This window comes from Pristiophorus japonicus, chromosome 2 (genome assembly GCF_044704955.1).
Source record: "Pristiophorus japonicus isolate sPriJap1 chromosome 2, sPriJap1.hap1, whole genome shotgun sequence".
NCBI classification, from domain to species: domain Eukaryota; kingdom Metazoa; phylum Chordata; class Chondrichthyes; family Pristiophoridae; genus Pristiophorus; species Pristiophorus japonicus.
Genome location: NC_091978.1, coordinates 270,948,953 through 270,967,393, shown reverse-complemented (window position 1 = coordinate 270,967,393; position 18,441 = coordinate 270,948,953). Strand labels below are relative to the sequence as shown.

Genomic DNA, 18,441 nt, shown 5'->3' with positions numbered 1-18,441 from the left:
AGGGGAAAAGAGGGGATCGGAGGAAGAGTGAGTGGGGAGCGGGGAGAAAGAGAGAATTGGAGGGAGGGGAGAGACGGAATCGGAGGAAGAGAGAGGGGGAATCGGGGTGGGGGTGATGAGAGTGGAAATCAGAGGTGGGGAGGGGGGAATAGAGAGGTCAAGAACTCAGTCGGGCGGGGAGAGGGTAAGAAGCACAGAGAGCACAGTGGGGATGGTGGATGAAAGTGTTCCAGGTCTAAAGGGGGGGGGGGGGGCGGCGGGGCTTTGAGATCGAGAACATGATCCAGATGATAAGGCTGGATGAAATCCGGAAGTCACGACACTTGCGATTCACTTCATAACCAATAAATCTGTTAACAATCCGTGACCCACACACAATGCCCCATCTATGGTTTTGGGGGGAGGAGGTCAGGAACTTGTTAGGGGGAGAAGATCATGAATCCATGGGGGAGAAGATCATGAATCCATGGGGGAGGAACTTGAGAGAAGGTCAGGAACTTGGGCCGTGTGGGGTAGAGGTGGGAAGGTCAGAACCGTGGGCGGAGGAGGTCAGGCACTTGGGCAGGGGAGACGGCGAGGAATCTGGGTGGGGGTGAGTAGGTCAGGAACTTGAGCAGGGGGCGGGAAGTAGATCTGGGTGGGCAGGGGAGGTCGTCAGGAACTTGTTTGGAGGCATGGGAGAAGGTCTTCAACCTGCGAGGATGAGCCCTGTCCCAAGCGAGCTCTGTTCTGTCTGGAGTAGGCAGTCAGAATGTCTCGAATTACACTTTGCAAAGTAACTGACTACGAAGGCAGGGAAGATCTAATTACACATTCCAGAGAAACTCCAAAGAGACCAATCAGCAATCAGGACCAATCAGAGCTTTAAGTGTTGCCAATGAACACATTCATTTGTTAAGGGAAGGTCGTGTCTTGACCAACTTGTTTGAACTTTTTGAGGAGGTAACAAGGACGGTCGATGAGGGTAGCGCATTTGATATAGTCTACATGGATTTTAGCAAGGCTTTTGATAAGGTCCTACACAGCATACTGGCCAGAAAAGTAAAAGCTCATGGGATCCAAATGAAAGTGGCAATTTGGTCCATAATTTGCTCAGTGGCAGGAAGCAAAGGGTAAGCTAGGGGATTTGAGTATAGGAGCAGGGAGGTCTTACTGCAGTTATATAGGGCCTTGATGAGGCCTCACCTGGAATATTGTGTTCAGTTTTGGTCTCCTAATTTGAGGAAGGGCGTTCTTGCTATTGAGGGAGTGCAGCAAAGGTTCACCAGCCTGATTCCCGGGATGACAGGACTGACATATGACAAGAGACTGGATCGACTGGGCCTGTATTCACTGGAGTTTAGAAGGGTGAGAGGGAATCTCATAGAAACATACAAAATTCTGACGGGACTAGACAGGTTAGATGCAGGAAGAATGTTCCCAATGTTGGGGAAGTCCAGAACCAGACGACACAGTCTAAGGATAAGGGGTAAGCCATTTAGGACTGAGATGAGGAGAAACTTCTTCACTCAGAGAGTTGTTAACCTGTGGAATTCCCTGCCGCAGAGAATTGTTGATGCCAGTTCATTGGATGTATTCAAGAGGGAGTTAGATATGGCCCTTACGGCTAAAGGGATCAAGGGGTATGGAGAGAAAGCAGGAAAGGGGTACTGATGTGAATGATCAGCCATGATCTTATTGAATGGTGGTGCAGGCTCAAAGGGCTGAATGGCCTACTCCTGCACCTATTTTCTATGTTTCTATGCACCTGAAGTACTGTAACCTATGAGGCCAATAACCAGGGGGCATAGATTTAAAGTGGTTGGTAGAAGGATTAGAGGGGAATTGAGGACAACTTTTTTCATACAGAGGGCGATGGAGTCTGGAACTCATGGCCTGAAAGGGTGGTAGAGGCAGAAACCCTCATCACATTTAAAAACGAGTTGGATATGCACCTGAAGTGCTGTAACCTATAAGGTTATGGACCAAGCTGGAAAGTGGGATTGGCTGGATAGCTCTTTACTGGCCGTCACAAACACAATGGGCTGAATGGCCTCCTTCTGTAGAGTAAATTTCTATGATGCTATGAAATATAATTTATATAATAAACACACTCTGGTGTTCTCCCAATCGGCTGCTGTAATTTGGACAGCAACTTGACAAAAACTCTGTTGATATGTCTATCTGGGGTTTCAGCCAATCTTCTAACATATATATATATATACTGAAGTTACAATGGCCGATTAGGAGAATCCAAAAGGAAATTCCCAACCATAGTTTCTAAATGATCACTTTCCCAAACATAAACTCCCAGAGAAAAAAACGAATCCCATCAGACAAATACATTCAACTTCATTCCAAAATAGATGCTGACATCCATTACTGTTCAATAATCCAGTTCATTCTGGCTTTATATGCCAGCACCTCTCAGTCCATTGAAGGTAGCAAAGCATATATTCAGCTTTCGGCTATTTATTTTTTGAATAAAACTTCTCAAAGTAAGTGGGCCCTTACAGTATTGCTGTGAGCAGAATTTGTACTTTACAATGAATTTGTAAGAATACCTAACAAACGTAACAAAGAACCGGCTCCTTTCTGAATTTAACTGCAAATTCAACATCTACATATCGAGCTGTAGTAGTAGGGGACTTCACCTACCCTAATATAGGGCTCAATTTTCCACAAAGCATTTTTTTGGTGTACTTGAAGACTTACGTCCGATTTTTTGGGGCCCAAGTACGTCAAGAAAAAAGTGTTGTAAGTTGCCCCGTTGCATCTCTTCATTTTGGCGTGGCCTACTCTCGCTCTCTCTCACTCTGACTTAAAAAATTCATAACTAACTGAGTTACGCTGGTGTAAATTGATTGGGGAAGTTGGGGATTATTAATTTAGGCCAGAAAAAGGAACCTGCTCCAAAAAAAAACGGTGCAAATACTGGGGAAAATTGAGCCCATAGACTGGAGGAAAAGTGTAAAGGGCAAGGAAGATGAAGAATTCCTAAAATGTGTACAGAAGAACTTCTTTAATCAGTGTGTTTCTAGCTCATCGAGGAAGGAAGCAGTGCTGGATCTAGTTCTGGAGAATGAAGTAGAGCAAGTGGAATGTGTTTCAGTGGGAGATCATCTGGGTAATACTGATCATAATATAATCAGGCTTAAAGTAGTTATGGAAAGGCACAAAGAGAAATCAAAGGGAGAAGTGTACCAAGTACCAATTTCAGTGATTCTAGCATTTGCGGTTTTCCAATCAGCTGGGACCTCCTCCATCCCCACGATCCAGAATCCAGGGAATTTTGGTAGATTACAACCAATGCATCCACTATCTCTGTAGCCACTTCTTTTAAGACCCTAGGATGCAGGCCATCAGGTCCAGGGGACTTGTCCACCTTTAGTCCCATTAGTTTGCCTAGTTCTTTTTCTCTAGTGATAGTGATTGTTTTAAGTTCCCCCCTCCCTATAGCCCCTTGATTATCTATTATTATTGGGACATTTTTAGTGTTTTCTACCATGAAGACCAATACAAAATATTTGTTCAAAGTCTCTGCCATTTTCCTGTTTCCCATTATTAATTCCCCAGTCTCATCCTCTAAGAGACCAATGTTTACTTTAGCTACTCTCTTTCTTTTTATATATCTGTAGAAGCTCTTACTGTCTGTTTTCATATATTTCTTGCTAGTTTACGCTCATAATCTATCTTCTCTCTATTATCTTTTTTAGTCGTCCTTTGCTGGTTTCTCAAAATTTCCCAATCCTCTGGCCTATCACTAATCTTCGCAACATTGTATGCCGTTGTTTTCAATTTGATACCATCCTTAACCAACCTGACATCAGCAGAATCTGTAAATTTAGTAACAATGACATGCAGCTATATTATTACACATCTCAGGCACCTTCATAAGGGTGCCAAAAAAGGGAGCAGTATTTCTTCAGGGGTCCAGGATATTAGTTAGCCCTCATGTGGATCACACTTGTGGCCCGCCGTTGGCTGGTATATCTCTTTTCACCGAACATATCTCCCGCTGCCTGGCAAATCCCAGACCAGGCTGAGGAAACTCCTGCCCTGGGAGTCCCCTCCACACAGTAACATCTCCCCCCCCACCCCCCGGCATGTAAGGGACCATATTTGGGGTAGACCCCAAACAAGCGGAGTGGAAACAGTGGATGCAGGGTCTTATCCAGAGTCTGGTCTACTTCATTGTCCTTCTGCCGCACTCTTGCACAAATTACTGCGGGAGTGCGCTGAAAAATGCATGGATTTTCGGAGCCATGGGGGGAATTTTAACCCCCAAAAATGGGTGGGCTGGGGTCGGGTGAGATGTTAAAAAGTTCAAAATCTGAGTCCTTACCCTAACCCACCCATTTCCAATTTTAACAGAGGGGGAATGGGGGCGAGCAACCAATCTGCTCGCAGAAGACAAGTTGGCAATTTAAATATTATAATGAGGCTAGGCACCTTACATTAAGGGTTTCCCAGGCCTCAGAGGGCAAACCCAGTGGCTAAAGGAAGGCGTGGACTGCTGGATCCAGGAGGTAAGTGCCTTTCCGCTTACCTGCTGAATCCAGCTTAGCTGCTTCACCCACCCCCTGCGATCAGACACCTCCCCCAACCCATCCGATCTCCCCCTAGGCCTCCGACCGCCCCCGCCCCCCAACAAGGCCTCCAATCTCCCTTGTGGCTTCAGGATTCCTGATCAACCCAGCCTCCAACCTCCACCATATTCCCCCAACTCACAACTCCCGATCTTCCTCCCCCTGCTCCGACCTCCCTGAACTCCCCCGGCTCAGCACTCCTGATCCTCCCATCCCCACCTCCACTTTGCCTACGCTCTCGCAGTCCGGCCTCCCCCAGTTCAGGACTTCCCGAGGTTCTGACAAGGTTATCGACCTAAAATGTTAAATGTGTTTCTCTCTCCACAGATGTTGCCTGACTTGCTGAATATTTCCACCATTTTCTGTTATTATTTCAGATTTCTAGCGGTATTTGGCTTTTCTGTAACTGAATCATGTGATTTAAGCAAAAGTGCTTTTGTACCACTTACTTTGAAGTTCAATGATACCAAGTTCTATTTCAGCTTCACGAAGCAACCGATGCCTTATCTATTACAATAATATACATGGAAATAAAAGCTCAAGGATTCAAGAACAAAGACACACAGATTGCTTCCATCAGAGTGTCCAGATACACAGAATAAGGTGCTATGTTTCAGGATATTCAATGTCCTCACACAAAGACATAGGAAATTGTATCTTTAGTTAAAAAATGTGATTCTCACCAATAAAATCGCTCCTTTGTCACTCGTTCCTGCAGTAACTTCCATTTTTTTCCAAGATCAATAGAAAAATATAGCTGCAAAAATGAAAAACAGATTTATTTTATCAGGCTTTCAATAACACAACTGCATAACGATACATGCTGGTACTGTACATCGCACATTGATAACTGAAACCAATACATCCTTTCATACTGAGAACTCCTCTTTGTTCTCATGTGTTATCTTTCGGCTGGAGTCTTTAATCCACTTGCATGCTCTGTACACAGACCCTTCCAATGAGCGGCAGTGAGGCTTCTTTATCACACAGGGATGAGGGGATGGTGCTATCACTAGTCGAATATGTTGGGTATTCCACAATGTCATTGGCAAAGTTCAACTCAGATCGGTGAATAGCCCACATGGTGGAAAATTAGGGCCGATTCTGTGATCCTGAATACATAGGGAGTGCACAGTGGGAAATCACAGCTGTACACCCACTATTTTTCATGATGCACACCCTATGAACATCGTTCCTCTCTGCAAGCGTGGCACTGGGGAATCGTCTTGAACGGTGTTCATTGAATTATCATTTCCAGCCCTTCTATTTAAGTGCAAACATGATATGTCCTGGATGCCATATTTTTATCCTCTGATTTGCATCTCGGAATTTAGGACGTGTTTATTTGTACTGCATAAATGGCCAACATGCTCCACCCTTTGTTTCTGATTGGTCTCCTTGGAGGATAAGCCACACCCTGAAGTTTCAGAGGAATGTGTAATTGGAACCGCCCATCCTATGGTCTCACTGACTTTGCAAATTTGTAATGCGATCCACTTTTACTTTCTGAAGCGACAGAGGATAGAGCTCCCCAGAAGACAGCAAGGGCCAGCCAAAATGCCTTACCCCAGTCCAAGTATTTGACTCCCCCAGCCAAAGAGTATAGGAGCAGGGAGGTCTTACAGGGCCTTGGTGAGGCCACATCTTGAGTATTGTGTGCAGTTTTGGTCTCCTAATCTGAGGAAGGACATTCTTGCTATTGAGGAAGTGCAGCGAAGGTTCACCAGACTGATTCCCGGGATGGCAGGACTGACATATGAAAAGAGACTGGATCGACTAGGCTTATATTCACTGGAATTTAGAAGAATGAGAAGGGATCTCATAGAAACATATAAAATTATGACAGGACTGGACAGGTTAGATGCAGGAAGAATGTTCCCGATGTTGGGGAAGTCGAGAACCAGGGGTCGCAGTCTAAGGATAAGGGGTAAGCCATATAGGACAGAGATGAGGAGAAACTTTTTCACCCAGAGAGTGGTGAACCTGTGGAATTTTCTACCTCAGAAGGTTGTTGAGGCCAGTTCGTTGGATATATTCAACAGGGAGTTAGATGTGGCCCTTATGGCTAAAGAGATCAAGGGGTATGGAGAGAAGGCGGGACTGGGGTACTGAAGTTGCATGATCAGCCATGATCATATTGAATGGTAATGCAGGCTTGAAGGGCCAAATGGCCTGCTCCTGCACCTATTTTCTATGTTTCTATGTTACCCTAGTCCAAGTACATCCCACCCCCAGCCAAAGTGGCTTACCCCAGTCCAAGTGCATCCTTCCCCCCTCTCCCCGCCACCATAGATGGGGCATTGTGTACGGATTGTTAATAGGTTTATTGGGTATGAAGTGAATAGTGACAGTGTCGTGACTTCTGGATATCATCCACTCCAACGATGTCCCTTGTAGGAACGTGATCTGTCTTCCCTGAGTTTCCTCTCTCCCCTTCGACCCCCCCATCCCCCTCCACCCATGTCTCTATCTCCCCCCAGCCTCTCTCTCTCCCTTCCCCAGCTTCTCCCTCACTCTCCCCCAGCCTCTCTTGCTCGCCCATCCTCTCTCCCTCCCCATCCTCTCTACCTCCCTCCTCGAGCCTCTCTCTCTCTCTCCCTCCCCCAGCCTCGCACTCTCCTTCCCCCAGCCCCCAGACTCTCTTTCTACCACTCCCCCCAGGCCCACCGTCATCAGGCTCCATCCCCCCCACCCTCGGCCGCCATCGTGCCCAGGTTGGCCGGGTGGGAGAGAGTCGGAGCCTCAGGTCCTGCTTCTCGGCGCCACCTGCATGGAATGATTCGGCTGGGAGGGGGTCCGAAGCTTTACAGAGGTGCAGCTTGTCACCTGTCGGTCAAAAAAGTGAAGTATGGGCAATGGGGGGGTGGAGGGCGGGGGGGAGGGGTTAAAAAGATGCCTGTCTGTCCAAAAAATGCAGTACAAATAGTTACATCATGGAATTTAACCCTTCAAATACCACAATTGGATTTTGGCACTGAGTCTCCAGTGTGTGCTTCAGATTAGATTTACTTGGAGGCCCTGTCCATTGATTGACATATAAATGTGTCAAATACCTTTACAACAACAGGTTTTTTTTTAAAGTTACTCCCCTCTCAATAATGGGCATGGTAAGGTAATGTCTCCGATGTCTCGGAGCGGCTGCAGCGCATTCTGGAGAGGGAGGGTGAACAGTTAGTTGTCGTGGTACATATAGGTACCAACGATATAGGTAAAAGACGGAATGAGGTCCTACAAGCTGAGTTTAGGGAGCTAGGAGTTAAATTACAAAGTAGGACCTCAAAGGTAGTAATCTCAGGATTGCTACCAGTGCCACGTGCTAGTCAGAGTAGGAATGGCAGGATATCTAAGATGAATATGTGGCTTGAGGAGTGGTGCAGGAGGGAGGGATTCAAATTCCTGGGACATTGGAACTGGTTCTGGGGGAGGTGGGACCAGTACACACCGGACGGTCTGCACCTGGGCAGGACCGGAGCCAAAGTCCTAAGTGGTGTATTTGCTAGTGCTGTTGGAGAGGGGTTAAACTAATATGGCAGGGGGATGGGAACCTGTGCAGGGAGACAGAGGTAAGTAGAATGGGGGCCGAAGCAAAAGATAGAAAGAAGAAAAGTAAAAGTGGAGGGCAGAGACACCTAAGGCAAAAATCAAAAAGGGCCATATTACAGCAAAATTCTAAAGGGACAAAGTGTGTTAAAAAGACAAGCCTGAAGGCTCTGGGCCTCAATGCGAGGAATATTCTTAATAAGGTGGACAAAGTAACTGCGCAGGCAGCTATTAACGAATATGATATAATTGGGATTACGGAGACATGGCTCCAGGGTGACCAAGGCTGGGAACTCAACATCCAGGGGTATTCAACACTTAGGAAGGATAGACAGAAAGGAAAAGGAGGTGGGGTAGCGTTGCTGGTTAAAGAGGAAATTAACGCAATCATAAGGAAGGCTATTAGCTTGGATGATGTAGAATCTGTATGGGTAGAGCTGCGAAATACCAAAGGGCAGAAACGCTAGTGGGAGTAGTGTATAGACCACCAAACAGTAATAGTGAGGTTGGGGACAGCATCAAACAAAATATTAGGGATGCGTGCAATAAAGGTACAGCAGTAATCATAGGTGACTTTAATCTATATATAGATTGAGCGAACCAAATTGGTAGCAATACGGTGGAGGAGGATTTCCTGGAGTGTATTAGGGATGGTTTTCTGGACCAATATGTCGAGGAACCAACTAGAGGGCTGGCTATCCTAGATTGTGTGATGTGTAATGAGAAAGGACTAATTAGCAATCTTGTTGTGCGAGGCCCCTTGGGGAAGAGTGACCATAATATGGTAGAATTCTTTATTAAGATGGAAAGTGACACAGTTAATTCAGAGACTAGGGTCCTGAACTTAAGGAAAGGTAACTTCGATGGTATGAGACGTGAATTGGCTAGATTAGATTGGCGAATGATACTTAAAGGGTTGATGGTGGATAGGCAATGGCAGACATTTAAAGATCACATGGATGAACTTCAACAATTGTACATCTCTGTCTGGAGTAAAAATAAAACGGGGCAGGTGGCTCAATCGTGGCTAAGAAGGGAAATTAAGGATAGTGTTAAATCCCAGGAAGAGGCATATAAATTGGCCAGAAAAAGCAGCAAACCTGAGGACTGGAAGAAATTTAGAATTCAGCAGAGGAGGACAAAGGGTGGGGGAAATAGAGTATGAGAGGAAGCTTGCCGGGAACATAAAAACTGACTGCAAAAGCTTCTATTGATATGTGAAGAGAAAAAGATTAGTGAAGACAAACATAGGTCCCTTGCAGTCAGAATCAGGTGAATTTATAATGGGGAACAAAGAAATGGCAGACCAATTGAATAAATACTCTGGTTCTGTCTTCTCGAAGGAAGACACAAATAACCTTCCTGAAATACAAGGGGACCAAAGGTCTAGCGAGAAGGAGGAAATCCTTATTAGTCAGGAAATTGTGTTGGGGAAATTGATGGGACTGATGGCCGATAAATCCCAGGGCCTGATAGTCAGCATGCCAGAGTACTTAAGGAAGTGGCCCTAGAAATAATGGATGCATTGGTGATCATTTTCCAACAGTCTATCGACTCTGGATCAGTTTCTATGGACTGGAGGGTAGCTAATGTAACACCACTTTTTAAAAAAGGAGGGAGAGAGAAAACAGGGAATTATAGACCAGTTAGCCTGACATCAGTAGTGGGGGAAATTTTGGAATCAATTATTAAAGATGAAATAGCAGTGCATTTGGAAAGCAGTGACAGGATCGGTCCAAGTCAGCATGGATTTATGAAAGGGAAATCATGCTTGACAAATCTTCTAGAATTTTTTGAGAATGTAACTGGTAGAGTGGACAAGGGAGAACCAGTAGATGTGGAGTATTTGGACTTTCAAAAGGCTTTTGACAAGGTCCCACACAAGAGATTAGTGTGCAAAATTAAAGCACATGGTATTGGGGGTAATGTATTGACGTGGATGATGAACTGTTTGGCAGACAGGAAGCAGAGAGTAGGGATAAACAGGTCCTACTCAGGATAGCAGGCAGTGACTAGTGGGGTGCCGCAGGGCTCAGTGCTGGGACCCCAGTTATTTACAATATACATCAATGATTTAGATGAAGGAATTGAGTGTAATATCTCCAAGTTTGCAGATGACACTAAGCTGGGTGGCGGTGTGAGCTGTGAGGAGGCTGCAGGGTGACTTGGACAGGTTAGGTGAGTGGGCAAATGCATGGCAGATGCAGTATAATGTGGATAAATATGAGGTTATCCACTTTGGGGGCAAAAACATGAAGGCAGATTATCTGAATGACGCCAGATTAGGAAAGGGGGAGGTGCAACGAGAGCTGGGTATTATGGTACATCAGTCATTGAAAGTTGGCATGCAGATACAGCATGCGGTGAAGAAGGCAAATGGCATGTTAGCCTTCATAGCTAGGGGATTGTAGTATAGAGCAAGGGAGGTCTTAATGCAGTTGTACAGGGCCTTGATGCAGCCTCACCTGGAATATTGTGCTCAGTTTTGTTTTCCTAGTCTGTGGAAGGACATGCTTGCTATTGAGTGAGTGCAGCGAAGGTTCACTAGACTGATTCCCGGGATGGTGGGACTGACAAATGAGGAGAGACTGGATCAACTGGGCCTGTATTCACTGGAGTTTAGAAGAATGAGAGGAGATCTCATAGAAACATATAAAATTCTGACGGGATTGGACAGGTTAGATGCAGGAAGAATGTTCCCGATGTTGGGGAAGTCCAGAACCAGGGGTCACAGTCTAAGGATAAGGGGTAAGCCATTTAGAGCCGAGATGAGGAGAAACTTCTTCACTCAGAGAGTCGTTAACCTCTGGAATTCTCGACCGCAGAGTTGTTGATGCCACTTTGTTAGATATATTCAAGAGGGAGTTAGATATGGCCCTTATGGCTAAAGGGATCAAGGGGTAAGAAGAGAAAGTTGAAAGGGGTACGGAGGTGAATGATCAGCCATGATCTTATTGAATGGTGGTGCAGGCTCGAAGGGCCAAATGGCCAACTTCTGCACCTATCTTCTATGTTTCTATGTAAGGAAAAGAAACAAGTTTTAAACATTTTCCTCCTTTTTTTTTAAATTGGAAAAACAAGTTAGGAATGATACGATAAGTTAAAAAAAATGTAGGCCAGATGGGAAAGACAAAAGAAAGGAAGAAACAGGCAAGCAGTCTCGGAATAAGAGGTTGGCCATTTAAGACTGAGATGAGAGATTGTGAATTTTCAAAATTCTCTACCCCAGAGGAATGTTCAGTCATTGAGTAAATTCAAAACAGGATCGATAGATATTTGGATACTAACAGAACCAAGGGATATGGCGACAGTGTGGGCATGTGGAGTTGAGTTGAATGACAGAGCAGGCTCGATGAGTTGAGTGGCCTACTCCTGCTTCTATTTCTTATGATCCCCGCGCTGGAGAACACTCAGTTTCCAGGACAGTAAAGAGGAAAAAGATGCAGTGACCCATTGGGGTCTTTGCCAGTCAGGCAAAACGGGCTCACAGCGAATCAGCAGCCCATTTCATACACGCCCAATTTCCATTGATGTCAATGTGTGTGTGCACATGTTTCTGTAAGGGAAGCGCGTGATCAGGCTCAGCTGGGATGATCCCATCAATCAGCCTAACATTCTCACTCGACTCACATGAAGAATAGCTGCCTGGATATAGCACTGGAGGACAGTTGGAGCCTGAGCAACTGATTCTGACTGTGCAATAGTCAGAAAAGTCCAAAAAAATTGGCTGTGTGAAAAAAATATTTGGAGTGAAAACAGACTCTTGCATTCAGAAAGTGGCACAAATACATGTGTATGACACTGCCGTATGACTCTTTATGAACAATGACTACCTAAATCTATCTCAGACACACACACAGCAATAGGCACAACTATTTTTTGATCCATTTTGCACACTTCAGCACCTGCATTTGTACCCTGATTTTAACTTTTACTGGGGACTAATTGCATGGTCACAGCACCCAGGTAAGTTGCCAGGAAGGGTTTTTGGGAGGGCCTCGTGATTGGGGTGGGTGGTGGGGTGGGGGCCAGCACAGGGAGGCCAAAACTTTCCTTGTGGGTCCAGGAGAAACAACTCAAGGAAAGTTAAAAAAAAATGTTTGAAAGACTTACATGTTTGGGTCTCTTCTCGCCCCGGCTCATTGTCCCACTAGATTGACCTGGCAGGAAAGTAACAATGGTTTTCCCACTCAGGCCGATGGTTAAAACAGCTGTCAAGCCTCGATGATGTCAGCAGAGCCCGATCTGCATATTTAAAGAGGGATTCTGCCAGATTCCAGCGGGTGCCATACCCGCTCGCTCAAAAGAGCAAGTTAAAATAGATGACTGCAGAAGGAGAGCGGGTCATTGGCAGATAAGTCCTCCAATCCTTTTTATTTGCTCAGACAGGGTATGCCTTATGGTACCTTATATAAATTTATATACCTGTAGCTACTACCCCCAAAACATAATGGCCTGGAATTGGCGATGATCACTGCTGACCTCAAAGAAAGATAACGATCTCTGTGACATGAATTTCAGCTCTCCTGACCTTAGATTGAATCTGGTGCCAAATCAAGCGAATCTCCAGTGTACAGCAACAATGATGTCATCAAACAAGCTAAGCAGCCAACCATATTGAAGAATTTATTCATAAAATGCACCGGTTATAATTTACTTTTTATAAATTTTACAGAGAGTGAAATAAACATTGGGACATAAAAACAAGATTAAGGTAGAAGCTGAAATATCAAATAATCTTAAAATTATTATTATATGAAAAGCCACGTAATTCTTATCATATTAATAGAAAACTGTGACATTTCACAAATCTAAAATTAGTTTTTCAAGACCAGAACCAGGTGTTCAACAATTATTACGCCATTAAAAACCCAACTACACCTCTTTCAACAAGGCTTAACTTTTTTCTGGGGGTGGAGGAGCAGGGTGCTAACAGTGATATTCAAGCATCACAGGGAGTTTTCATCAGGAACTATGGGCCCAAGTTTGCCCAGGAATTGCTCCGTTTGTTTGGAGGAACTAGATTTTTTTGGAGTACCTTAAAAATCGCAATTCTGCCCATTTAATTTGCCCCAGTGTAAGTGAGTTAGTTAGGATTTTTTTTAGTTTCTTTTTTTTTTCAAAAGGGGGCATTACCAGCCACTTACGCCTGTTTTGGTCATTTAAGCAAGTTTAGCCAGCTAAAAGTTACTCCAAACTAACTTAGGCCAGCGTATGTGGCCACTTGTGGCTGCACAGAAAAACCTTGCGGTGAGTTAAGAAATCAGCACAGGTAGCCAGAGATGCGGGGGGCGTGCGGGGGGCAGGGAAGTGAGAGGACCTTGCAAAGCACTAAACACCTTCACAACAACATTAAAGAAGCATAAGTACATTTAAAGCACCAAGCACTAAACAAAGCAGTACATTTAAAGCACCAAGCACTGACCAAAGCACAAAAATAAGCATTCAATAACAAATAAAAAATACAAGGAAGCTGAGAGGACCTGCACCTAGCACCAAGAATCAAACAAGAATTTAGGACCACATAATCAATCAATAAATAAATAAACAAATAAAAAATAGAAGTCCTACCTTCAGCAAAGCTTTACTGCAGAAAAACACTAGCAGCTGGGTACTGTTGCACAGGGTCTATACCGTCTCCTGCCCAGTTGCCGGCCAAATGGACAGTCCGGCTGGTGGGTAGAAGGGACCACCAGCAGCAGGAGACTGCAGCCTGGGGCCCTAGTCGGCGATTAGAAAGGCTGGGGGCATGCCGTCGATTGGGAGACCTGGCCCGGGGGTGGGGGGAAGCTGTGGGGAGGCAGGGAGGCTTGTGAGCGGGTGGGGTGGGGTGGGGTGGGGTGGGGGGGCTGGGGCCTCGACATCCGTGGCCATGCCGGGTTCTTTGACCGATTTTGGCCTCTGACGCACCTCCCCTGCCTGTCGGGTGGGTAGGCCTGCAACTCCAGGTCACAGCTGGCGTCCGCTATCGGGAGGGAAGCTGACATTGGGAAGGGTGGGGGGTGGCATGTCCGATCGTGGGGGGAGTCAGCTGATTACGGGGGTCGGATCACGGGTGGTTTACAGGTAAGGTGGCCATAGAAAGCCCCACGCCAGTCTCTGCCCTACTCCACTCCAGCACCATGGTGTCGCTGGCATCTTCCTATTAATTCGTTTACACCCGCTAATACAAGACAATCAACTAATCTTAACAACATGCCTCTGCCTGGGAGCCTTAACTACTCTATCTACTGCCGCATGTGTACTCACCCAAAACGACATTTTAAAAAATCGTTGCATTCTCAACATCAAGCCAACTGGTCCTAATAATAGTTACAATTGGACTAAATCAGGACCAACTTGTGTTTCTTCATATTTGCGCCCACGCTTTCTTTAAGGCAAAAATACTTTTTCTTTGCTCGGGCTCAATTATCCACAGCTTAAGTGACGAACAAGACATTCGAAAAATGGGTGAATTACATAAACCCCTGCCATTTACCTCATCCTCTTTAACCATCGGAAGCCTGGCCCGGGCATGCCTTTCCTGTCTTGATTTTTTTTCAAAAGACTCCATTATTGAGTCTATAAACACGTCCCACTTAAACGCCTGAGCCCTGATCTTAACCCTTATTGCAACCGTGTGGCTGGATAAGGCAGCTGGCCGGCGATGAGGGAGCCCATTCAGCCAGGGCTAGGCGTGCTTCGGGCCCCTTCCACATAGCCTGCTGAGCACACGCAGAGATTGTGGGGCGAGGAGCGACTGCACATGCGCGCGCACTCTAGCATGCATGTGCAGAGGTCCTGGCACTATTTTCAGCGCCAGGACCTAGCTCCGCCCCCCCACTGTCTGTGCTGCGCCACGCCATGGGCCTGCGATGTTCCAGCAGCGGGGAGAATATCGAGGTACGTTTTCGGCGCGGTTTGAGGTGCGGCGTTTTAACCGGGGGGGTGGGGGGAAACTTGGGTCCTATGATCGGAATTGATTGCCGGCACTGGGAAGATCCACAGTGCAATCTGTGGAGGAGCAGGGAAGGACTGACAGCAAATTCTGGATTTCTGCATCTTTCTGCACATGCGCTGACTCCAGAAGTTGCTGCCACTTTCAGAGATGTAATGATGGCGAATGCTGACAGCTTTCTCTTTATAAGTGGCTCAACAAGAGTGCATCCAATGCCACTTTTAAAGTCTGCTACCTCACAAATCCACCCCCAGTGATCGCTGGGAGCAGGGAGAGAGTTGGAGAATTCCACTAGATTAGTAATAGGAAACCCATAGGTTTTCAATAATGCACACGATGACAACCTTTGTTCAATAAACAGAGCATAGGTTCAAAATAATATTGCTGTTGTGAAAGGAGGAATGTGCAGTGACATGACAGTGTCATCACATCTCACTGGCATCTGCTGTTGAGAAAATATGGGGCTGGATTTTCGGTTCATTGCCACCTCTGTTTTTGCCCCAGATGGGCGGTAATTGTGGAAGAAAGCATTTCCGGGTGGGAGGCCAGCTTCCAGCGCCCCACCGGGACTTTTGGTGCCGGGTTTGTGGGAGCGCGGAGCATTACCGCCGAGGAGAGGCGAGCCAGTGTGCAATGTTGCGACACCGGCTCGAAATTTGAAGCTCGCCCGAACTGTAGTGTGCCCTAGTGGGACCGCCTGCGAAAGGTGGCAGTCCGAGCAGGACTGGCTGCAGTGATGGAAGGAATGGCTACCTGTGGTAAGTATGATTGTTTTTTATTTTTGCGATTCATGTGGATATGGTGTAGTAAAGTATTGGGAATGTTTTTGGTGCTTTTTTTCCAGAATTTTTTTTCCCACAGAAGCCTCTCTTAGTGAGCTCCGAGGCCGGCTGTTTACCTCGGGATTTTCAGTTGCGCAGTCGGCCTTGCACCCTAAAAGATGTGGAATGCCTCTCTTAGCGCTCTGCTCCACACTCGGGACCCAGCTGGTGAATTTTGCGGCTGGAGACCATTTCCCAACGCTAAATTTATCGCTCCGTCTGGATTAACGCCACAACAGAGGAGTGACTGAATTTCCAACCCCAATGATGTTTGCTTACAGCTGAAAAAGAAATTAAAGTAAATGTATGAGACTTTGCTGCAAAAGGCACCTATGGTACCTACTGCTCCAGAAACCTTCACAAGTGGCAATCATTAAGCAGAATTTGCAAAAAAGGCTTTTCACAGTGCTGGAACTAAGCTATAACTTCGTAACATAGGATACAATAGCCCCTCTGAGACAGATGCAAGTGCAGCAAGAGTGTATACAAATAAAGGTTCCAGGCAGAGGTGGAATGCACACAATACTGTAGTTCCTTCTGGTTGTGTGTTGCAGTATAAAAGTTTAATTTGTCCGTTTTTTCCCAGTCCGAGCACCCCCCCCTCCCCCGCCCCCACAGCCCATGTAATTCGGCACTGTACTTTCAGCTCCGGGGGTGAGAGTTAGAGTTAGCAACTCTTGCTGAACACATTCCTGGAGGTTTCATCACATGACCTTTTGCCTCCTTCCATGCAGCTCCCCGCACTTCCATGATTCTTGGACTGTCAAACAGCCTTTTACCCCATCTCCAATATTTTATAACTGATAAACAAAAATGTTCAAAGAAAATGGAGAAAAAAAAAACACACAATGTTTATTAATTCTTGCAGCAGTGTCCTGGAGATTAATCTTTAATTCCTGGAGATTCCAGGACCATCCTGGAGAGTTGGCAACCCTAGTAAGAGTTTGCGCTGCTTTTGTACTGGAACAGAAATTATTAATTGTATGGCCGCACTTACCCAACCCTCCTTGCTGTAAACAAGCAATTTATCTTCTTCTTTTGGGTGAAAAACCAATGTCTCCACAGAGAAGAAAATCTGCTGTTTTTGAAAGTTGGCTCCCTCGTCTGTGCTCACGAAGAGGCTCTGTTCACGATCATTCATCGATGAACTGACAAGGATTATCTTAAATAGAATAAACAGAAAATTGATTATTTTTTTGTGAATTAATAAAAATTGCGTCTTCAGTAAAGAGATAATTTTTCAACTTTGCACCATCAGTGGTGAGCCTCAGCATTCATTGGCAGTGCATATTGGAAATTGGGTATGCACTGTGCATGATTTTCCAAATGTTACTGTAAGCAAATAATTTGCAACAGACATCTGAATTTCAACTATGTGCTACCAGAGGGCAAGGCTCCATGCTGGGATCACAATGAATGAAAAACTGTCTTATGTAACACAACACATAAGAATGTTATAACAAGGTGTATTCTGTGTAGTTGAGGGCATTGTGGATTAAGAGAATATTAAGAGGCAAGGGATGTTTAAAAAAAAAACAAGTTGCATTTATATAGCACCTTTAACATAGTAAACATCCCAAAGCGCTTCACTGGATTATCAAATAAAATTTGACACCGAATGACATTAGGAGATATTAGGACAGGTGACCAAAAGCTTGGTCAAAGAGGTAGGTTTTAAGGAGTATCATAAAGGAGGAGAGAGAGGTAGAGAGGTATAGGGAGAGAATTCCAGAGCTTCGGGCCTTGGCAGCTGAAGGCAGGCCACCAATAGTGGAGCAAAGAAAATCGGGGATACTCAAGAGGTTCAGAGTTGGAGGAACGCAGAGATCACGGAAGATGGTGGGGCTGAAGGAGGTTACAGAAATAGGGAGGGGCGAGGCCATGAAAGATTTGAAAACAAGAATGAGAATTTAAAATGGAAGCGTTGCTGCACTGGAAGCCAATGTAGGTCTGCAAACATAGTGCTGATGTGTGAATGGGACTTGGTGCAAGTTAGGATTTGGGCAGCAGAGTTTTAGATGAGCTCAAGATTGGGAGACTGGCCAGGAGAGCATTGGAATAGTCGAATATAGAGGTAACAACGATAGCACTATATTGAGTTAATAATGAGGTAGGGTTTAAGTTTTGATTTAAGTTTATGACCTCACTTATCTCTTTCTTGGGTCCACTTGAGTCAAGAAATATTCAGGATAAGAGAATGGGCAGTTGACTTGTTCTTAGACTTTCATCAATGCAATTCCGAAACCAGCTGTTAAGAGAGAGATCAGAGTTGGCCTGAGTAACTCTCTCTCTTTCTCTCACACCCTGGGGCTGGAATCTTACCAGCCCTGTGAGTGTGGGTTTGGAGGCAGGCCCATTTTCAAAATGGCCCTGATTGACAGCGGATCGGGATCCCGCTCTAAACCCGCCTCCATGTGAGTTTCTGACCTGTCAGGAATGCATGCGGATCGCAGACCCAACAGCAAGCGCGGACAGGTTAACTAAGATCGTTAAAAGGTAGTTGAATGCTCGTTAAGAGGCTTAAAAGCAGGCACAATTTTATCAACCTTTTGACAGTTTGCCATCCCACGGAGAA

General features: G+C 45.5%; 1 protein-coding gene across 3 annotated transcripts in view; it reads right to left on the bottom strand.

The window, feature by feature from the left end:
• Positions 1–18,441, bottom strand: part of sorcs2 (sortilin-related VPS10 domain containing receptor 2) — a 963,539-nt gene that overhangs the window by 272,302 nt on the left and 672,796 nt on the right. For all 3 annotated transcript variants that reach the window (XM_070871372.1, XM_070871374.1, XM_070871375.1), the window contains exons 4-5: positions 16,864–17,028; positions 5,252–5,325 (exon numbers count right to left, since the gene is read on the bottom strand). In XM_070871372.1, coding sequence (XP_070727473.1) covers positions 5,252–5,325; positions 16,864–17,028 — 239 coding nt within the window. The remainder of the gene's footprint in view (positions 1–5,251; positions 5,326–16,863; positions 17,029–18,441) is intronic.